This window comes from Cnephaeus nilssonii, assembly GCF_951640355.1.
Source record: "Cnephaeus nilssonii genome assembly, chromosome: 7".
In the NCBI taxonomy this organism is placed as follows: Eukaryota; Metazoa; Chordata; class Mammalia; order Chiroptera; family Vespertilionidae; genus Cnephaeus; species Cnephaeus nilssonii.
The window spans coordinates 79098042-79120676 of record NC_137078.1 but is presented as its reverse complement, the minus strand read 5'-3'; the positions used below and the strand labels follow the sequence as shown (position 1 = coordinate 79120676).

Sequence of the window (22635 nt, the reverse complement as noted above, 5' to 3'; positions counted from 1 at the left end):
GTAGGCACTAATAAAATATATGAACTACTATGCAATGACCAAGTACAACCTAAGTTAGTTGGAATCATCTTATCCCCCTAAGAATAACTTAAAAGTAAATCAGTCACAAGAATTATTAAGGAACAAAGGCTAAAGCAGTCAAATAGAAAACAAGGAGGAAGGCAGGCTGCTTCATGAGCAGATACTGAGAGAAAATGTTTAACCAGAGTACAAAACATGGAGAAAAGTCACAGTAAACCTATCTTCTCCTTTAGGCCCACGAGGGCAAGTGCTTCCCTAAATTTCTGGGTTTCCGTTTGCTTGACCTCCTGAAGCAACCTCTGACCTACCTGGTATCCCACTCGTCGGAGCCAGTATCATATTTATAGGTAGGCTGGAACGTGAGTTCGCCTTCTGTGAAGCCTTCAAAGACGGCCTTTGCAGCCACCTGAGCTTTCAGCTATACAAAAGGATGGAAGAAAAAAAACAACCTCAGAATAAAAAGGTCAAGCCTTGAATTAGCAGATAGCAATTTGAAATCTGAACCCTAATTCAAAGGGCAAGGCCCATGAAAAAGCTATTCTGGAAGGTTATTTTTGTTTGTTTGTTTTAGTCGCCCCCCCCCCTGCCGGGCCCTTTTTATTGACTTTATTGGGGTGACACTAGTTAACAAAATCACACAGGTTTCAGGTGCACAATTCCACACACATGAGCTGTACACTGTATGTAAGATCTTGAATTAACTAACTTCTAGGAAGAGGAGCAAGCAAGCTAACGTTTCCTTTGGCTGTTACACAGTTTTTAAGGTGCTTTTATAAGAGTTACTGCATCCAGGGAGCCTGAGTACCATCTTACTGACACGTCCCTAGGAGGATTAGGTACCAACAGACAGAGCTTTTCCTTTTTAGGTATCAAACGCTTCGTCTGTGTAGCACAGTTGTTTTAATTACACTGAGAGACAAAACTGCCTATAAGAGAGTCTGGAAAGATACAGTCCAAAAAGCAAAGGGAAACTTCCATGTATGTAGAAACATATAGTAGAAATATACCAAGCCAATTATGGTTTAAATTTAAAAATCACTTAAAACAAAACAAACACTTTCAAAAGAAGCTTGTCCAGTTAGTTATAGGAACTGAAGGAAGCTGTGTGCCTTGATTTCTCCAACTGTAAATTCTGGACTTAGAATCTGCTCCACAGGATTGTTGGAAAAATAACTGTCAACTTAGAACAGTGCCTGACACATTATAATAGCTAGCATCCTTCTTAGTGCACTGATTCTAGGAGCTCCTTCCAGGTCACACTCTCGGCAAGAGATAAAAACACAGGTGCTCCTGCCTCCCCGCCCCCTGCCCCCTGCCCCCCGCCCCCCGCCCCCTGCCCCCTGCCCCCTGCCCCCAGCGGGGTGCTAAGTAAACTGGGGAAGAACTGTCAGCTCCAATGCAGGAGACAACAGTTGCCAAATTCCCCCAAAAGCGAATTCCTAATATAAACTAATAAAGAAAAAGCAACAGGAAATAAAACATTTAGGTATTAAGGTAAGCTGATGCTTCTTGAATGAGCATATATTGACCTTAAAACCATCTGGAAAGCAGAGAACACACAAAACAGCTACTATTACTTGAGGAAAGACCAGAAAAGAAGGCAAGAGGAGATAAGTATTAAACTCCCGGGGAAATTAGAATGCCTCAGTCCAGAATACAAAGGCAAGAAACAGTTTAGAATAGAATACAATAGAATAGACTGTATTAATGCTGAAATGGGTATTAAAGAGAATAAAAGTAATTTACCAAGGAAAACAGATACAGAGAAAAAGATGGATTAATAAAGAGATTATTCCATAAAGAAAGGTATTTTTTAAAAGATATAAAGTTGACGGTTTTTTTCCCTGCAATTGATCTGCACTGGGGAGAAAAAGATAACTGAAAAATTTAGACTAATGAATACCAAGATTATTTAAAAGGGGACATAGACTAAAAAGAAAAAGAACTTTAACATCTGAACAATTCTGACCACTGGAACCGTTTTTTCAGTCTATTGAGGAGTAGCCTAAAGAAAGAGAGAAACTGACTGCTCTTGTCCTGTGAAATGGCTAATGCTTTGAGACAGAAATGCTAACCCAAACAATGGCAGGAGAAAAGCAGGTTACAGAACTGATTCCCACCGGAAGTGAAGAAAGCCATTAGGAAAAAGAGTTGCCATTCACATTGAACAAGTCTGGGGAGGAGAAGGATAGGGGAACAGGAGACAAATTCAAAAGAATTAGAAAATAATTTTAAATAGCCACGTATCTTATTTATGAGAAGTTTGGTACCCCTAGTCCCAACATGAATGAATGAATGAATGAATGAGCACATACAAGGCAGAGAGACAGAGAAAGAGAACACTCCTGCTCCCAAGAAAAGAGAGACCAGGCACCTCAAGGGACAAGCCAATGGGGAGACAACTATGGACGATGGAAATGCAGATGAAAGACATGACTCAGGGAAACCTCCACGCTGAGGAAGAAGAGGCTGAGAGTTGAGAAGCCAGGCTTTTCTGTGCCCTCACAGTGTGGGGACAGCTGCCTGAGAGGGCACAGGTGGCCATCTGTACCTGGTCATAAGCATACAGGGTTTGAAAGTCCTTCTCTTCGATGAGCTTTTTCACTTTCTCCATATCCAACTCTTCTATCCTGTAGTTGAGGTCCCCCAGCCACAAGATCACACTGCAAGGACAGAGCACAAAGGTCGCAGGCGTTAGTAGGGACTTTACCCGTCTCATCACAGAAGGCCCCTGAGGCTCTGCCTGTTGGGAGCTGGGTGGGGAAATGATTCAGCTGCTCAGGAAATCTTTCTCTTGTCCTCTCATTTAATACCACGTCTACCATACTGCTTACACAATTATCTTGGTCCACGTTCATTATAAACTGCCTCGAGTTCTCCTTAACTCCTTTATATTCTTGTATGGTTGCAAAGATAGTCTAATAGGATCTAAAAGCAAGACAATAATTCACTTCATTCGTGGGAAGAGGCAAAAAGATCAAGTTTGGGGAGTCATGCCAATCATCCAGGGACCCCAAACTAGATGATGCCATGATGTTGCCTCTGCCTCCACGCACACTCCAGTCCACAAAACACACCCTCAGCCTTTGTTTCTAGAGCTGAGTTACTCTGAAACAAAGCTCAACCTCTACAGTAGAATCTGGGTTTAGCCACCACCATAGCATCGGTTGGCTCTTTTGGCACAGTGTGACACATGTTTTATGACACTGGGGAAAAAGATAAGGGAATGTTCCTCATTGACACTGCACATCCCATAAAGTCCGAGAAGCAACACCAAGTCACGAGAGAATCTGCACAGCAGTACACACACCCCCAAATAAAAGCAGACAAACTGACATGCAAGTTGCAACCTCACAAACTAGGATGCTGCAGGCTTAGCAGAACGGAGGACACACTCCCTACTAGGTTCCCTGGAGAAGGAAAGCCATCCTGTCAGCTTCTAGGACACCAGTGAGCTCAAGGCAGTTCCACCATGGCAGCAGGCAGGATGAGAGGCTGGACTCTGTACACTCCCTGCAGACACCATGGCCCCCGCGGCTCTTCCTCTTTATGAAAAAAGTGGCACAAGCTTCAAGTGTTACTTTCAAGTCAGAAATTCAAATATGCCTTGAATTTAGGCATACAGGAAGTTTTAGAGATAAACGAAATAAAAAGATAGACAAAAATTAGCACAAGATGCTCCAAGCAGCTGCAACTACAGCTTTATAAAGCTGAGGTATAAAAGACTAAGTGAAGGCAGACAAATGCAGTCCTTCTCAATTACATATGCTCCTGGGAAGAACAGACGCATAAAATCCTGAAACATACTTCGAAAGCCTGGAGTTGAGATGCTCACTCTTTGGTTGCTTTCATGGTGGTGTTGTGTCAAAGCAGACCCGCATTAAAATAAGTCTTACACATTTTCCAGGGACACATGATTTGAGAAGAATTCTAGAGGTCTGCCAGGTGGTAAATCAGGAAACTAAACCTTTCCAAGGGACATGATCCGTGTGTAACCGAGAGTTGGCTAGAGCCCCCACTCCAGCAGTGGGAAGCCTCCCCTTGCCACCTCCCTAACAAAACACGGGGCGTCATGACCTGTGGGGGCAGAAGTCCAGACTCACTCGTGCTTGCTGATGGTGAGAGGGGGAAGGCTCGGGTCAACCTGACAAAACTGCATCCGAGAGCAAATGTCTTTATAGTCCTGGTTCCTCCTCTCATACTCTTCTGTGTGGGCTGCCAGGTGCGAATTCACGACACAGATGCTGGTATTGTGGAACTGGAACCTGATGGCCACTCCTCCTTTGTTACCCTATGAAGAGGAGCCCAGAGAAATCCAGTTTTGCCGGTTGTTTAATTATGTCAGTTGTTTAAACCCACAAACTTTCAAGATGTTTTCTCTTAACTAGTCTTCATAATAACCCTGTGAGGTAGTAAAGCAGTATTATTGTCTGCATCTTTCAAGTAAGACAACAAATCCAAGGAGGAAGAATGACTAGCCAGTCCGCGGCAAGCTGAATCCACGTTCCATGAAATCCCAGGAAAGCCACATGCTCTCCCTTCTCCACGGGAGGCTGAGCTCTAGCAGCAGAATCTAAAAGCAGGACTTTAATGGCCTCAGGAAGAAGAGGAAATGGCAAATCTGCATCAGCATTCTTTCTTTTCCTCTGTGACCCAATATAGTTTCTGCAACCTATTTCATGGATTAAATGGGAGGATAAACTAGAGACTCTAGTGTGCAGTAAACATGAGGATCCGTGCTAGTTGGGCAAATTAGCCAGCAATTCCCTAAAATACCATTTGTAAAGCGGTCTGCTCAGTCCAGTCCTGCTGAGGGTACAATTCATCGTCTAATAGCAGCATCCTCCCTGGGACACATGCATCAAGGTATCATGAGAAGTGGGGTCAAGGCCCTCCGTGTGCCAAACATACCACCAAGAACTCACCATCCTCCCCATGATTCCTGTCCCCACGGTCTCAGCTTCCACTTCTGAGATGTGTGCTGCATGCTCCTGTTTGACATATAACAGCAGCATAATCCCAACCAGTCGGATGAACTTCACCTGGAAAACAGAGCCCAACATTCAAGTCACAGCATTAAACAGAAGTCGGAAACAGGAATAAAGATCCCAGAGGAGAAGCGGTCTCAAAGCTGGCTGAGAGTATTCATGTATCTCCTCCACACGAGGACCCAGGGTAATCAATCACCTGTTCGACTCACTTAGCGTGCTACGTGACAACTTAGCCTACAAGTGCCAAGACCTGCATCTTGCCCACCCACAGGTGCCTCTGATGGAGGACCTGGAACTGAAAATAGCAGGATCATTAGGACTGGCTTGGGGAGAATGTGAGATACTGTCTTAGAATTTCCCTGCGTGGCAACCTAACATTTGAAGGTCTCTGAATCCTCTCTTACCTTTGCATACTTGGCATCTGGATGAAGACTCTCTGATACAGCTTTAAACCACTCTTCCTCCTTCGGGGTGTCATGGAAGAAAAAGGCCTCCTTACTCAGATCAAGCTCCTGGAACCTAGAAGGAGAAGCAAGAAGTAAGAAAGTAGAGAAAGGTAATGTACAAGATGACACATCCTAAGATCTGTTTGGGTACATAAATCCTAGCTTTCTGGCTACACTGCAGGACCCTCAAGAGAAAAGAAAAACAAACACTCAGAGCCGTGGGTCAAAATGCTAAGGCACTTACCAGTGCTTTCACAGCCGCAGGCCATTTCTTCTTCATAACCAGCCTGTGAAGTAGTTGGAAGCATCCGCATTTTACATCTGAGATCACGAGTTCACACAAGCACCAAGCGGCAAATGGGTCCAAACCTAGGTCTACATACATTCCAAATTCTAGGCCCTTTCCACTTTACCATACAGGCTTCTTTGCTGCCCCGTCCATCAGCAGTGCCCAGAATAGTGGTAGGAGGATGGTAAGTGTGAAACAAAAAGGACTGACTGATGGGGCCTTTCTTTTTCTACTTCTTCTTCTTCTTTTTTTAAGCTAACCTTCCCTCCCTGGCAAAAGATATTCTTTGCTTCATGACCAAAGGTGTTGAATGTCTAAGTAATGAAAATCGGTTTAAGGTGCAGTGATTTTAACAGAGGATTATACCAAAAATTCAATACTAGCATTTAAATGCCAAGCACATCACTGTAAGCGTGCCAGAAATGTGTTTAAACTATGAGGAAGAGCGTCAGAGAAGCAGCTGTTACTAAGCACATACTTATTCTTCAATTCCTTCACCTGCTGTGAAGAGTCAGGTACATAAGGGATGGGTAAAAGTAGGTTTACAGTTGTGAGTACATAAAACAGTTTATTCTTGTATTATTATTTATTAATTGTATTATTTCCCATAGAAACAACTGTAAACCTACTTTTGCCCACCCCATCTTCATGTCCCCATCCCTTCAGCTACAGCTATACGTTTGACAATGTAGAGGCGACTGGAAGAGAAACACTCACCCTACACAGTATACATCTGGGGCCTGGATACCATGACTTAGCCAAGGCTGGAGGCATTCTTTGGGGGACTGTCCATTCACATTGTATGTTCCCACAAAAAACCTGTCACCAAAGAAAATCCATCGGTCACTTAGGAGGACTATGGAGACAACAAGGGAAAGCATTTTAAGACCTAAGAAAGGTCACATCTAACCTATACCAATGACTGCAGTCTGCTGTGATATCTGTTGCTTGTGTGATAACTTCAAACAGCACAGGCCTACTCTAAACATTCCTAGTTAGCTCTAACAGCCCTTAGAGAACTATAATCCACAAGGTAATTCTTTACCCTGCATATGCTTCGGAAATGAAAAGTACCTTAGTAATTACTTTCGGAAGGAAAGCTACAGCAGTACTCACCATAATCGACTATTTCTATCCCTAGAAGCAATGTTACTTTGTCTTATGGTCACAGTGCAATCATTTAAAAAGATCTAGCAGAATCATGCAACCTGATTCATTTAACTTTCAGTAATCCTGTCTAAAAAGATTACCAAACACTAACTTCAATTTACTAACTTCAATTTAAATGACTTTCTTCAAAGGCCCAGAACGACCAAGGGTAGGCTACGTTCCTTTTTTTTTTTTTTTTTTTTTTTGTATCCATATAGCTCTTCAAATATTTCTGTAACTATTTGCAAGCCATGTCACTCCCACTGCTCTACACCCACCAGAGTGCCTGGCCCGAAAAGGCACAGAATAAACGCCTGCTAATGAAGAGTGAAAGGAATCACTCATCTTAGAAAATGAAGGAAGAGATCTGTAGTAGGATTTGCTTTCAAATCCAGGGTATTGGGGGTGGAGGTAAGTGCTTAAATTTCAGTGAGTTGAATGATCATTTTCCTTTGGGAACAGTCTAAGAGCCAGTCAGCTACCTGAAGTTCTGGATGTAGGTATAATCCTCCTCTTTCTGCATCAGATGTGATTTCACCAGTGTTTCTCGTAGTCCAAACTTCTGCATCGACAAAATATGAGCCTTGTCTGAGACTGTGATAGTGGCCAAGCGAACCATGTCGGTAATTTCCGACTTGGATTTAGTCTGTCTAGAAAAAGACAAAAAAAATTTGTTATCATATTTTGATGAGTCCTTCATGACATAAATATAAAGCTAGAAGTTTCCACACACAAGCATCTGAGTCACAGAAGGCAAAAGGAGGCTAAAGTAAAACTTATTTGCTAAAACAACACGACTTCTATGTGGAATTAAGTAAACGTATATGTTTTTTTTTCCTCTTTATAATTTATTAAGAATATACCAATATCCTGACTCAGTGGTTGAGCATCCAGTAAACGTATATGTTGTGGATTATATAGTACATTGGTCCAGAGGGTTTCTGAAAATACATTCATAGACTCTCAGACCAGAAGGGGACCTAGAAGATATTGCAATATAATCCCTTCATTTTTCAAATGGGAAAAAATGAGACCCAGCATCATTAATGATTCACGCAGCTGGATGGTGACAGAGTGCCTCACATAACAAGACTGTGAAACAATCCAGCCTTGGCCAGTGTGGCTCAGTTGGTTGGAGCATCATCTCATGCACCAAAAGGCTGTGGGTTCGACTCCCGGTCAGGGCACATACCTGGGTTGCGGGTTCGATTTGTGTAGTTTTAGTCATATTAAAAATTATTCAAATGCCAACTTTAAAATTAAACAAAATTTGACACTCACCTGACAGAATCATAATAGCTCCAGAAACTTTTGCTGAACATCACTTAATGAATTAAGATCTATAAAGCGCCGAAACCGGTTTGGCTCAGTGGATAGAGCATCGGCCTGCGGACTGAAAGGTCCCAGGTTCGATTCCGGTCAAGGGCATGTACCTGGGTTGCGGGCACATCCCCAGTGGGGGGTGTGCAGGAGGCAGCTGATCGATGTTTCTCTCTCATCAATGATTCTAACTCTCTATCCCTCTCCCTTCCTCTCTGTACAAAATCAATAAAATATATTTTTTTAAAAAATCTATAAAGCACTTGAAGTAATTTCTGACACTAAATAAATGCCACTTAAGTATTTGATATTACTCTTGTCATGTACATAAAGGGTGGGGTAAAAGTAGGTTTACAGTTGTGAGTACACATTGTATTGTCATTTATTAATCATTCTATTATTTGCCATATGAACAACTGTAAACCTACTTTTGCCCCACCCTATATTAACTAAGGCCATGTAAAAATGTATCTGTGTGCACCAAGAAGGCTCAAAGGTGAATGGAGAATGACAGACCTGGCTTCACTTCAAGTTCAGGGTCTGTTCATTGCAGCTTAAGTGCAAAATTAAAATACTGACACAATAAAGTAGTTTTACTAGTATCTTGACCAGAAGACTCCGGCTATGATCAGTAGGGAGCGCTAGAGTACATACTAAATATAACAGCACATCAGAAAAAAAAGAAAGGGGAAAATAAAAAATGGGAAAAAGAAGACTCTTCAGAGTCAGCAAACTCCTGAAAGAATGGGAGGGTGAAATCAAAATGTTTCTAATCTGCTTTTCTAAGATAGATTTAGACACCAGTTTCAAATCCTAGATCTGCTACTCGCTACTTCTAGATCTTGTGTGTTTTATAACCTCTCTTCTCACCTGTTTCCTTAGCTGTAAGACAGAAAAATAATAGTACCTACTTCTCGGGTTAAAATAAGATAACTTGTGTAACTATGTGGCATACACAGTAAGTGCTCAATAACTATCCAACATTTCTTAGGCCAGCTACCCTGGGCCAACTTGCCTCATGCACAGGCATGGTTTCAGTTCTACAATGAAGAAAACCTCAGTCCTAAGAGGTAGCAGTGAAGGGAGAGCTGATTACCTTGTGAGCAAGTTTTCTGGTTTATCCTGACCCCGGGAGCTTTGGTCCACAAACAGGCCTTTCCCATTTGGCCTCAAATTGTCCAAGTTAGAACCACCTATGTGGGGGGAGAAAGAATTAAAACATAGTTACATATACTCTCACATATACTTTAACATACAGACCACAGTTTCTCAAATCATACAAAGCATTCCTGGTAGTCCACATGTTACTCAAAAACATAGGAAAGGCCTTTGTTGGTGTCTGGGTGAAGCTCCCACAAAGCATATACCAAGAAGAAAAAAAGAAAGTATTTCATCCAGCCGTCTACTGCTGAAAACATAACACTCCTTTTTCTTGGAGACAGAGTGCGCTATAGAATGAATAAAGCTATGATATCTGCAGACCTAAGTTCTATCAGCAGCTCTTATTGTCCTTTGACCATTGGCAAGTCATCTAACCTCTCTGAATCTCAGTAACTTGGCCTGTGCTGCCCTTCTCACAGGTTTATTATAGGGATCAAATAATTGACATGTGAGTAAGCATTCTGAAACAACACATTATCCTATCCCAGTGGTTGGCAAACTCATTAGTCAACAGAGCCAAATATCAATAGTACAATGATTGAAATTTCTTTTGAGAGCCAAATTTTTTAAACTTAAACTTCTTCTAACGCCACTCCTTCAAAATAGACTCGCCCAGGCCGTGGTATTTTGTGGAAGAGCCACATTCAAGGGGCCAAAGAGCCGCATGTGGCTCGCGAGCTGCAGTTTGCCGACCATGGTCCTATCCTATATAATAAAAGGGTAATATGCAAATTGACCGAACAGTGGAGTGACCAGTTGCTATGAAGTGCACTGACCACCAGGGGGCAGACGCTCAACACAGGAGTTGCCCCTGGCTGGCAGGCTCCGATCACCAGATGGGAAATGGGGAACTAGGGGGGGGGAAGGGGGGCAGCAGGGGGGGGGGGGCGGCTGCCAGCAGCCTGGGAAGATGGCCCTGATCGCAGGCCAGGCCTAGGGACCGTACTGTGTATGAATTTTGTGCGCCGGGCCTCTCGTAAAATATAAGATCTTATTACCACTTACTGTGAGTGACACTTCAATTCCAAGGAGGAAAAAGGCAAGGGTTAGATATCTAAAACTGGAATGGGCCTAAGTACCCTCGAGAATGAGAAGAGCTTGTCAGTGTCAACAAATTGCCTTGAAAACCAAAGAGTCCAAGGACTTGCAACCAAGTAATATTTGGGGAAGTTGTTAAACCAAGATAATTAAAGTTAATAATTAGAAAATTAATCTGCCAATAGCTTCTCTGCTCCTTAAAACCCAGATCTCTTGTCAACAGGAAACAGCATGAAGAGGCCACGGAGAGATGCTGCTTTAATACACAAGTTTCAAGGGGCACCAGACGCATGAAACATCACTAAAGAATTTTGCTCTGAAGACTATTACTAAACATGGACTTTTCAACCATACATTCACATGACCCAGAAAAAAACAAATGAACTTTGGAGTTGAAAAGAAAACACAATAATTTGAAACATGAAAATAATTACATTTCAATGCCTCCAATGAATCACCTAGGCCAGTGATGGGCAACCTTTTGAGCTTGGTGTGTCAAACTTCGCCAAAAAACTGAGCATAACTCGGGTAGTGTGTCACTTTGAGGAAAAAACATTTCGCAAATGTTTCATCCTCGGCATGCGGCTGCCTCAGCGGCCGCGTGTTATCAGAAATGGCTACACGTGTCAGTGCTGACACGCGTCATAGATTCGCCATCACTGAGTCCTAGGCCTTTCAATTTTGCTTCCTCAGTGCCTCTCAAATCAATCTATTCCTATCCCCAATGTCACTATACCAGTCCAGTTTACCAACATCTCCCTGAAATGACTTCGAAAACCTCAACTAGGCCCGGCCGGCATGGCTCAGTGGTTGAGTTTCAACCTATGAACCAGAAGGTCACAGTTCGATTCCCGGTCAGGGCATATGCCCGGGTTGCAGGCTCAATCCCCAATGGAGGTTATGCAGGAGGCAGCTTCTCTCATCACTGATGTTTCTCTCTCTCTCTCCCTCTCCCTTCCTCTCTGAAATCAATAAAAATATACTTTAAAAAAAAGAAACCTCAACGAGTCTCCCTGTCTCCGTTCTCACCCCACTCTCTCTAACCCAATCTCTACACTGTGGCCAAAGGATTTTTTGAAAAAGGAAATCTGATCAGTTATAACCTTTTAAAATCCCCCTACTGATAAAACCCAAACCCCTTAATATGGCTGTCAAGTCTCTTTCCAGTGGAGATCCTGCCCACCGCTGGTCCCCTCTCTCCTTCAATGCCATATTCAAAGTATGTTCAAGTTACTGCAGTTATACAAAGATCACATTAGAAACTGACTTCTTTCTTCCTTACTCTGCTTCACACAGCTAACTCCTACCCATCCTGTGGCCAGGGGTCAGCAAACGTTTTCTGTAAAGGACCAGAGAGAAAATGTCCTAGGCTTTGTAGGCCATACAGTTATAACTACTCAACTCTGCCTAATATGCAATATTCCAATAAACTTCATTTATGGTCACTGAAATTTGGATATTTTATAATTTTCATGTCACAAAATATTATTCTCTTTTGATTCTTTTCAACATTTTAAAATATAGCTCCCTATACTTCTCCCATCACAGCCCTGATTGCTGTGCATTGTAACTGTTTGTCTCCACAGGTAGACTGTAAACTTACTGAGAACAAGACTATGACTCATTGATTCATCACTGCATCACCATCACCCAGCATACCAGACAGTACATTGTAGGCAGTTCAATCCCTCAACAACTCAATAGGACATACTGGATGAACATGGATCTTATGTGCCTTATATAAATATATAACATCTGAATTCAAGCCGGAAGTGTTTTTTGTTTTTGTTTTTTATATTTTTATTTTTTTACAAAGAGGAAGGGAGAGGGATAAAGAGTTAGAAACATCGATCAGCTGCCTCCTACACACCTCCCACTGGGGATGTACCTGCAACCAAGGTACATGCACTTGATCGGAATCGAACCTGGGACCCTTCAGTCCACAGGCCTACGCTCTATCCACTGAGCCAAACCGGCCAGGGCCGGAAGTGTTCTTTTGGAATATTTCAGGTCACCTTCTCATTGTCTTCAGCATACAACAAAAATAAGAGAAGGAGAACCAGAACAGGTTGTTTCTAAAAATCTATAACCCCATGGTTAGTTATTTCTAGAAACCAAATCCCCACTGAATTCCAACTCTCTTGCTTTACTCTAAAGTTTAGAGAGCCAAGGTATTCAAGTTAGTGAATGGCATACGGGGACACCTCTTAGAATGGTAGAAATCCAGAAAACTGACAATACCAACTGCAGGCAAGAATGTGGAGCAACAGTAACTCTCATTCATTGACTGTAGAAGTAGAAAATGGTATAGTCGCTTTGGAAGCAGTCTGGCAGTTGCTTACAAAGCTGGACATAGTCTTACCATATGACCAGCAATCATGCTCCTAAGTGTTTATTAATCTGAAGATCTAGGTTCACATTAAAACCTGCATGCAAATAATTATAGCAGCTTTATTCATAATCTTCAAAAACTGGAACCAACCAAGATGTCATGTAACAGGTAACTGGATAACCAAACTGTGGTACATCCCTATAATGAAATATCATTTAGCAATAAAAAAGAATGAGGCCCTGGTCGGTTAGAGTGTCGTCCGGATACACCAAGGTTGCGGGTTTGATCCCCAGTCAGAATCAACCAATGAATGCATACATAAGTGGAACAATAAATCAGTGTGCGGTGTTTTTTCTCTCTCTCTCTCTCTCAAATCATTTTTAAAAAAGAATGAGTTATCAAGCCACAAAAGACATGAATATTAAATGTATATCACTAAGTAAAAGAAGTCAGTTTGAAAAGGCTACATACTATATGATTCCAATTATATATCATTCCGAAAAGACAAAAACTATAGAGAGGGTAAATATGTCAATGGTGGCCAGAAGATAGGAGAGGGGTAAGGATTAAATATGTGAAGCATAGGGGATTTCAGAAAGGAAAAGAGGGAGAGGGAGAGGGAGAGGGAGAAGGAGAGAGGGGGGGGGGGGGAGAGAGAGAGAGAGAGAGAGAGAGAGACTGGAAACATCAGTAATGAGAGAGGATCATTGATTGGCTGCCTCCTGCATGCCCCCTACTGGGGATCAAGCCCACAACCCAGGCATGTGCCCTCACTGGAATCACACTGGCCAGGCCACAGAGGACTTTTTAGGGCAGTGAAACTATTCTGTAAGTAACTGTAGTGGTGGATACATGACATTTTCTGTGGGTTTCAAAACCCAAGGAACTTTATAGAACAAAGAATGGATTTTAATGTATGAACATTTAAAAAAATTATTTCTGAGGCCAGGGGATCCTGAAGTGAAATTACAAAAGAATCTAATTATATTGTATATGTATGAAACAACCTCACTGAAGTGGGTAGAAGAAAAAGTGCTTTCCTAAGTAATTTTCAAAATGAGTGAAGTCTGTGAGAATAAAGGTAGAAGGAACTGTACCTGAGAACTATACTCTAGTTGATCATGCTGACACCATTATACACGTAAACTGGAATTGAACAATTAAGTAAATGGATGGTGGGTGGTGGGAGCTAGGTGTCTCACTGTTGGAGTGGGATATTCCAGATAAGCAAGGGGAGGAAGCTAGAATGATCCAGGTGGTAATGAATTAGAGCTGGCAATATCAATATGAACTCATGTTACCTAAATATAAATACAGATGGTACACATAGAAATACTCACAGGTAAGTATGCACACATATATTTCCTTGCTCTGTCAGCGAGGAGGGCTTATAAGCAAGAACATACCGATAGCAACAACCACACTTTATGCCCACACTTGGTTTCTAATTCATTCTCCAGTATAAGGAACCAGGGCTCCTTGAGATACGGTTATTTTAGGAATGAGGCAAGAAGTATAAAAGATGAGCCTGGAGCATTTTGTAGTACAAGAAAATAAGAACATGCTCAAAAAAACAAGAAAATCCCACGATGGAGATATGTCAAAGTGACATAGAAGCCAACTGAAAGAGCTCCAATGGCCACAGTTGGAACAATCTGAGCAACAAAATTTTAAAAAAGCAGTATTGGATTATAATTCAAAGTATAAACTATATATCCAGCAGTCCACACTGATATAAATAAATAATAGAATAAAAATGAATAGTCCGGCCGGCGTGGCTCAGTGATTGAGCATTGCCCTATGAACCAGGAGGTCATGGTTCGATTCCTGGTCAGGGCACATGCCCGGGTTTTGGGCTCAACCCCCAGTGTGGGCCGTGCAGGAGGCAGCCGATCGATGATTCTCTCTCATCATTGATGTTTCTCTCTCCCCCTCTCCCTTCCTCTCTGAAATCAATAAAAAAAAATATTTTTAAAAAATGAATAAAGGAGAAAAGACAAATCTTCTATGAAGAATTCCAAATAATTTAGGCAAATATTCTGCATTCAGGGAGGTGAAGCACAATTGCCCACTCCTTAAGTATGGGCTGCACATGGTGACATCCTTGCAAAGAGGACAGTAGGGAAAGAGGGGGGTGGGGGGAGGTCAACAACCGTGGAGAAACCTGACCAACATGACCTCAGCAAGGAGATTAAGGTTCATATCAACAGTGATAAGTCATGTTGATAGCACACCCTTAATATGACGTGATGAGAATGATATTGACTCCCATTGTCTTCCTCCCCAAACCTATAACCCCAGTCTAATCCTGAGAAAAATACCAGACAAACCCAAATTGAGGGTCATTCTACAAACTATCTGATTAGCACTCCTCAAAACTGTCATGGTCACCATAATCAAAGTCTGAGAAATTGTTGCAGCCTAGAGAAGCCAAAGGAGACATGATGACTAGATATAATATGGTAACCTAGGTGGGGCCCTAGAACAGAAAAAGGACATAATGTAAAAACAAAGGAAATGTGAATAAAGTATGAACTTCGGTTAATAACAATAATGTATCAATATTGGTTCATTATAAAAATGTGTCATCACTAATATCAGATGGGGAAACTTGAGAGTGGGACATACATGGATCTCTTTGTACTATCCTCACAATTTTTCTGAAAACCTAAAACGATTCTAAAATAACATTTTTTTTTTTTTAAGGCAGACTGGGGACTGAACTCAAAACTCTTTGAAAGGCTTACCTAGTCTCTGCCTCACCTCCCAGTCTCTTCTTAACCCTCTGCAATGGGGCCTCTGTTCCCCATTACAGTAAGTCCTTACTTCATGTCATCAATAGGGTCTTTGAAAATGTGCCTTTAAGCAAAATGATATATAAGGAAACCAATTTTACCATCTGCTAATCAATCTAAGAGTTAAGTTCCTACAGCATATTTCTGGTCACAAAAATATCACCAACCCTCTAAATAAAGACCTGGCCGCTCAGGGCACAACGTGAGAACCCACCCTGGACATTCCAGGGCCATTCACTGCCACCCCCGCACTCACTCAGACAGGGGCAATTTATTAATTTTTTTTTTTTTTGTTAATCCTCACCCAAGGATATTTTCCCATTGATTTTAAGGGAGAGTGGAAGAGAGAGGGAGAGACAGAGAGAAACCTCGATGTGAGAGAAACACATCAATTGGTTGCCTCCTGTACAAGCTCTGACCAGGGCCCGGGCTGGGAAGGAGCCTGCAATCCAAGTACATGCCCTTGACCGGAATCAAACCCGGGACCCTTTGGTCCTCAGGCTGATGCTCTACCCACTGAGCCAAATCAGCTTGGGCAGACTGGGGCAATTTAGACGTCCAATTCACCCCACATCCACATCTCAGGATGTGGGGGAGAACCCACGCAGTCATGAGGATAATTGCAAACTCCACACAGACAGTGGCCCTGTCCAATAATCAATGTTTTCCCCCTCATCAATATGATGTTGAAGGAAATGATGTTATTTGAGAACCTACTGTACTCCACAGCAACAGTTTGTGTTAAGATTACTTCTAACCATACCTTCAGGTTGCCCAGTCCAGTGGCCAGTTCCCAGTTTCCAGCTCCGTCCACTTCAACCTCTTTGGCAGCACTCGATAGATGACCACTCCCTCCTCCGGTAAATACTTCCTTTAGTCCTAGAAGATGCCTCTTTTACTCCACCCACCTTATGCCTCATCCCCAGGAATGACTCCAGACACAGCCTGGGATCATCTCTTCTCCAGCTATGTTCTTTCTCATCTAGATGACCTCACTATTTTAAAAACCATCTCAGGGCAACAATAAAAATAAAGTTTTTTTTTAAAAAATCACCACCAGGTCCTGGCCAGGCAGCTCCGCTGGTTAGAGCGTTGTCCCCAATACGCCAAGATTGTGGGTTCGATCCCCGGTCAGGGCACATACAAGAATCAACCAATGAAGGCATACATAAGTGGAACAACAACTTGATGTTTCTCTCTCCCTACCCTCCTCTCTCTCTAAAATCAATCAATCAATAACATGAAATTTGTGTTCCTGAAAAAAATATAAATAAACCAACTTCATGCTGACCACTCCCAAATTTACATCTCCAGCCTAGACTTCTACATGAGCTCCAGATTCTGATATTCTGTTTCTCCCCTTAGTCTTGTTCCTCTCGGTAAATGGCACCATCATTCAACCAGCTTCTCAAAATTAAAAACTAAGACTCACTGGTGACTCCTCTTTCCCCCACCCTTACACCCATCAGCAATTCAGGCAAACTCTACCTTCAAAATCACACCTGGAAGTTCTCACCAAGACTACAACAGCCGCTTCCTAGCTGCTGTTAAAGCTTCCTATTGTTAGTTTTCCAGAGAGCAGCCAGAGTGAAGTGGGAAAAAAAGAAAGTACATCACTGTATCAGATGAAGTGACTTCCCTGCTTAAAACTTTCAGAGAGCTCTCCCGGAGCTCAGAATCTGTAGAGTTGGCAGGGCCCTGCCTAACCTGGCCTCCATGCCTCTCTAGCCCCACCTCTATGCTAAACGTCAGCTCAGCCTGATTTTGCCAAGCTTCTATTTTGCTGTTCCTGGAGCATGTCAAGCTCGTTCCCAGCTCAGGGACTTTGCTCTTGCTAGTCCCTCTGCCTGGAATGCTTTGCCTCCAGAACCCCATCTTGCTTACTCTACTTCATTCAGGCCCTTGCTCAAATGTCAGAAGCTCTCTTTGACACACAATCTAAGCAGGCCCCACCCTCCACATCACTCTAGCCCCTTATTCCAGAGCTTTCCCGGTTCACAGTACCCTTATTGTCTCAATAACTTTTTTTCAAATTGCCTCCCGGCCAAAACAAATACCTAACAGTTCTGTGTAAATAGTAAGGGCCAAATAAATTACTAAGTATTTAAGCCCTAATAACTTAGTAGCAATTTGAAAAAATAACACACATATTTAGAAAGAATAGTATTTCTATTTCAGCCAAAACTGGTTTGGCTCAGTGGATAGAGTGTCGGCCTGCGGACTTGAAAGGTCCCAGGTTCAATTCTGGTCAAGGGCATGTACCTTGGTTGTGGGCACATCCCCAGTAGGGGGTGTGCAGGAGGCAGCTGATCAATGTTTCTCTCTCATCAATGTTTCTAACTCTCTATCCCTCCCCCTTCCTCTCTGTAAAAAATCAATAAAATATATCTTTAAAAAAATATTTCTATTTCATTTTCAGTGGCCACAATTACTTACAAATGAGACATCTGTACCTTTTGAGTTCTGCACAACTTCTCAAACTTTGGAATCAGACTGAACACCACACACAACATTCCACATTGATTTTTGCATGATACTAATTTTTAACCACAGCAGCCACCAAAAAGCCAGCTTCAAGAGATACGATGTTATCACTCTGGCCGGTATTGCTCGGTGGTTAGAGCGTCAGCCCGAGCACCAAAGAGTCGTGGGTTCAATTCTTGGTCAAAGGCATTTACCTGGGTTGCAGGTTCGATACCTGTCTTGGGGCGCATGCGGGAGGCAAGCAATAGATGTCACATCTATATTTCTCTCTCTCTCCCCACCCCTTCCCTGTCTCCCTTCCACTCTAAAAATCAATGGAAAAAAATATCCTGGGGTGAGGATTAACAACAACAACCATATAAATATGTGGGATGCAGCAACATCTAAGGTTGAAACTGTAAGTAGCTTCGCACTAAATGTGGTGTTCCAAAAAAACTTCACATATTTCTGTGTTTACCTTCAAAAGTTTAAATGTCCCAGTGTCCCTGTGAGTTCTCTGCAGAGCCCCAGGGTGCCCTGGCATTTGGGAGCCTGCTATTTACATTTTTCCTCCTAGTATTAAAACCATTTGATGTTATATCTTATACAGTCATTGCTTTGCTGGAGGTTAATCCCACTGAAACATAAGCTCTATGAGGCAGGGACTTGTTTCTCTATGCTATTTCCCAGGGACCTGGAACAGCATCTGGTGCATAGTAGGTACCCCACGTGTTAAATGCATGCAAGTATCAGGAAACTTAAGTTGAAGTCTAGCTCTACCATTACTTTCCTGTGTGACAAGTTACTTCCTCTCTTTCATCGATAAAGTAGGGACTTTAATATAAATACCTCACGGGGCTTTAGAATATGCAAAGGCAAACTAAGGTATAAGAGCTCTGCTGCATTTCCATGGACTCAGATTTTTTTTTTTTTTTTGAGTTGTTCCTACTAACAGCCAGGCTGAAAGGACAAGTGGTCAGCTTAGTTAGGTCCATAAGCGGGCAGTGCACTGACTGGAAAATGGCCTTGCAGACCTGCATCTCGTCTATGCTTTCACAATGCGTCTGCCCCGAGACGCGGCAAGGACTGGAACATCTTCATTCCTCACTGTATGTATGGAAACTTTAAGGCATGCTTGGGGGATTTCCAGCCACAGGCAGCCTTCTCGGAATCTTTTCTCTCCTGAATCTGGCACGGAAGCTGGCTCTTCACCAAACTTGCTATCACATAGGCCCTCTCTGGCCACAGCTTCCTGTCCTTCCTCCTCTCCTGCTTCCCCACTCCCGCTCTGCCCTTTTTCCAACCCCAGACCTCCAATCCTTTGTCACTCGGTCTAAGAGGCGACATCTGGGATCTTTCCCTTCTTCCTATGTTCAGTCACCAAGTCCTACAAATCCTCTCTCCTAAGTATTTTTCTACCTGATCCTCTTCCCTATCCCTACTGCCATGCCTTGGGTTAGGCCCTGAATATTTCTGGAAAGCACACTCAGTGATTTCCTGGCCTCCATCTCACCCCTCCAATCCATTGTCAGCACCTACAAGAAAACGAATCTGAGCGGGTCATTCCTGTGCATAAAATTCCTCAATGGCTTCCATCACCTTTGGACTAAAACCAAACCTCAGAGTATTACATACAAGTAAAATCGAGGGTCCTGATGCTTTGGATTAAGTTGTTTTAAATCCTATCTCTAGAAATCATCTCTCTCCCACTCTCTACCCCTCAGAGACGTAACTTTCTCCCAATAATCAGCAACCCCCAAGGCAGCAGAAGACAGTAGTCTGGACCTGACTAATGGTCACAGGATGGGGACCTCTGGCAGGATAAAGATAACATCTTAACCTAAGTAATGTTTCAATACCTGAGCCCTAAGGTGAAACGACCCTCAGGCAACTTTTCCATGAAACCAGACAAAGGGATGCCAGAGCTGTGCTCAAGACCAGAAGAAATGATTCGTTGCCCTTACTTCACCTCCAACTGATCAGCTCCCAGCATGACCCCGAAACCCTAATGCACAGTGTTTTGTGATTTTTGCCCTATATAATCTGCAACCCACATGGCATTGGGGAGTTCGGGCTTTTGAGCATTAGCTTCATGTTCTCTGGCGTGGCACCATTCATAATAAAATAGTCAATGTTTCTTCGCCACAATTCTCGGTGTTTAGGGTTTGGCTCTGCTAGTGCCAGGTGGGCAAACTCTTTCTGTTCTTTTTTTTTTTTTAATATATGTCTTTATTGATTTCAGAGAGGAAGGGAGAGCGAGAGATAGAAACATCAATGATGAGAGAGAACCATCGGTCGCCTGCCTCCTGCACACTCCCCACTGGGGATGGAGCCTGCAACTTGGGCACGTGCCCTTGGCCAGAATCAAACCCAGGACCCTGCAGTCCACAGGCCAACGCTCTATCCACTGAGCCAAACCAGCTAGGGCACTCTTTCTGTTCTGTAACACAAGGACCTTTGTAATTAGTCCCAGACTACTTTTCTAGCCCCATCTCCTACCACTGACTCCCACCTCCCCTCACACATACCCCCAATCCAGTCATGCCAAAATGATTAATTTTTTTAGATGTTGCCTCCTCACCCCAACCCTGATCCTGGGTGTATCCTAACCACTCCTCAATCCTACCTACATATGGTGAACTTTAAATTCATCCTTTAAGATTCAGCTCAGGAATCTCCTTCAAAAAGCTTTCTTTGGCCTTCTCCTTAGATTCTTACATGCCCAGTTATTCCCTCTATCAAGACATTTATCATAGTGAAACTGTAACTGTGTTTAACTCTTTTTATTTGCCTTATCTCTTTAGCTAACCAAGGACTGATGTTTTTTCTTGCGGCCCCCACTTTGGAACAAACCAAGCAGTTACTAAAGACACAGAGAACAAACAGCCACAGGGCAGAAGCTCAATGCCATTTCTGGTGCTTTCTTGCTGACCACTTTTCACACCTACAATTGAAATCATTTCCCATCAAGAGCCAATCTAAGCCAACCATAGTAACAATCGCAGCTCGATGTGGATGTATAAAAGTACAGAAGTGTTCCATTTTTCTTGCAAATTTTGAGCATTGTGCGGCACATCTTATAGAAACCCTTCTCACATTCCTCACTAAGTAGACGATGACCTTTGGGCCCAAGCAGCTATATAGCATGATATATATCTCTTACCCCTTACCTGAAATCCTTGGGGCCAAGAGTATTTTGGACTTCAGAATTGAGGGGATTTTAGAAAGATAACACTTTACCTATACCATATATTGCACAACACTCCCGGCAGAGTCTGAGCCAACACCCAGTAATCAACACTTTAATATTTCCACAGTGCGATTTATGAGTAGTAACACTTAGTGGGATAAATAAAGCCTATAAATAGTCTCATGTCAGTCAAGCAAGTCTTACTGCCAAGTTGAATTTGGGCCAAGCTTACAAAAAATTTTTTTCATTCTTTAAGAACTGCTGCTGATAAAGGATTGAGGAGAGGATACAAATGAAGAGCATGGCCTGACATATCTACGTATATGCACCAGAAATGACTAGAGTGTATGTCTATGCACATATATACCACATGGTTACAGATATATATATATATGTATATAGACATATACATATGGGAGAATCTGGAAGGGTATACATCAAATGCCAATAGCTGTCATTTCGCAGCGGTAGGATTTCCTTTTCTTTTGCTTATAGGTACTTTCTAAATTAGCTTTGGAGTGAGACTTGGGTTCCATTTCTGGTCCTGCCACTTACTAGCTGTAAGAGCAGGTTATCTCACTTCTCTAAGCTTCTGCTTCCTCAGCTGAACAAAGATAGCAGTTATCTGCCTCATATGGTTGCTGTCTTTCTTTCCTATGGTGACCTCAAGGCTATCCCAAGCTGCAAGGCCAAACCAGACCAGTTACAAGACCGCATCTACAAAACAAAGACTGGAGGGAAGGCCTCGCTTTCAATGTCTTGTAGCCACGCTTACCACAGACTTGGGTCTGGGCTTTTACTAAAACACTAGAGGCCTGATGCACATTCGTGCAAGGGGCTCGCCCCTCGCAGCCCCTCACAGCCCCGCACAGCCTCGGCCAGCCTTCACAGCCCCAGCTTCATCTGGAAGGTCGTCCAAAAGGTCATTCGGCTGTCCAGTCTAATTAGCATATTACGCTTTTATTATTATAGATGACATCAGGTAAGGAAAAGAGCAAATTTAAACCAAAATCCAAATACACCATTGCTTTTGAGATTTATCCAAGAAACAGCAACATTCTTTCTTTCTTTCTTTCTTTTTCTTTCTTTCTTTCTTTCTTTCTTTCTTTTAATATGTGTTTATTAATTTCTAGATAGAGAGATAGAAACATCGATGAGAGCAAAACACAAACATCAATGACCAGCTGCCTCCTGTATGCCCCGCACTGGGGATCAAGCCTGAAACCCAGGCATGTGACCCGACTGGGAATCGAGCGACCGCCTGGTTCATGGGTCAACGATCAACCACTGAGCCACACCAGCCAGGCACAACATTATTTCTTACTTCAACTGCTCCTCACTAGACCAGTGCTTCCCAGTAGAATTTTCTGTGGTGATAAAAATGTTCTATAACTGCACTGCCCAGAACAGCAGCCACTAGCCACACCTGGACACTTAAAA

General features: G+C 42.7%; 1 protein-coding gene across 1 annotated transcript in view; it reads right to left on the bottom strand.

Moving 5' to 3' along the window:
• Positions 1 to 22635, bottom strand: part of INPP5B (inositol polyphosphate-5-phosphatase B) — a 50440-nt gene that overhangs the window by 11187 nt on the left and 16618 nt on the right. The window contains 8 exon segments of the mRNA XM_079778335.1: positions 330 to 439; positions 2573 to 2684; positions 4125 to 4312; positions 4947 to 5063; positions 5417 to 5531; positions 6465 to 6566; positions 7379 to 7546; positions 9313 to 9409. Of these exon segments, the coding sequence (XP_079634461.1) occupies positions 330 to 439; positions 2573 to 2684; positions 4125 to 4312; positions 4947 to 5063; positions 5417 to 5531; positions 6465 to 6566; positions 7379 to 7546; positions 9313 to 9409 (1009 nt within the window).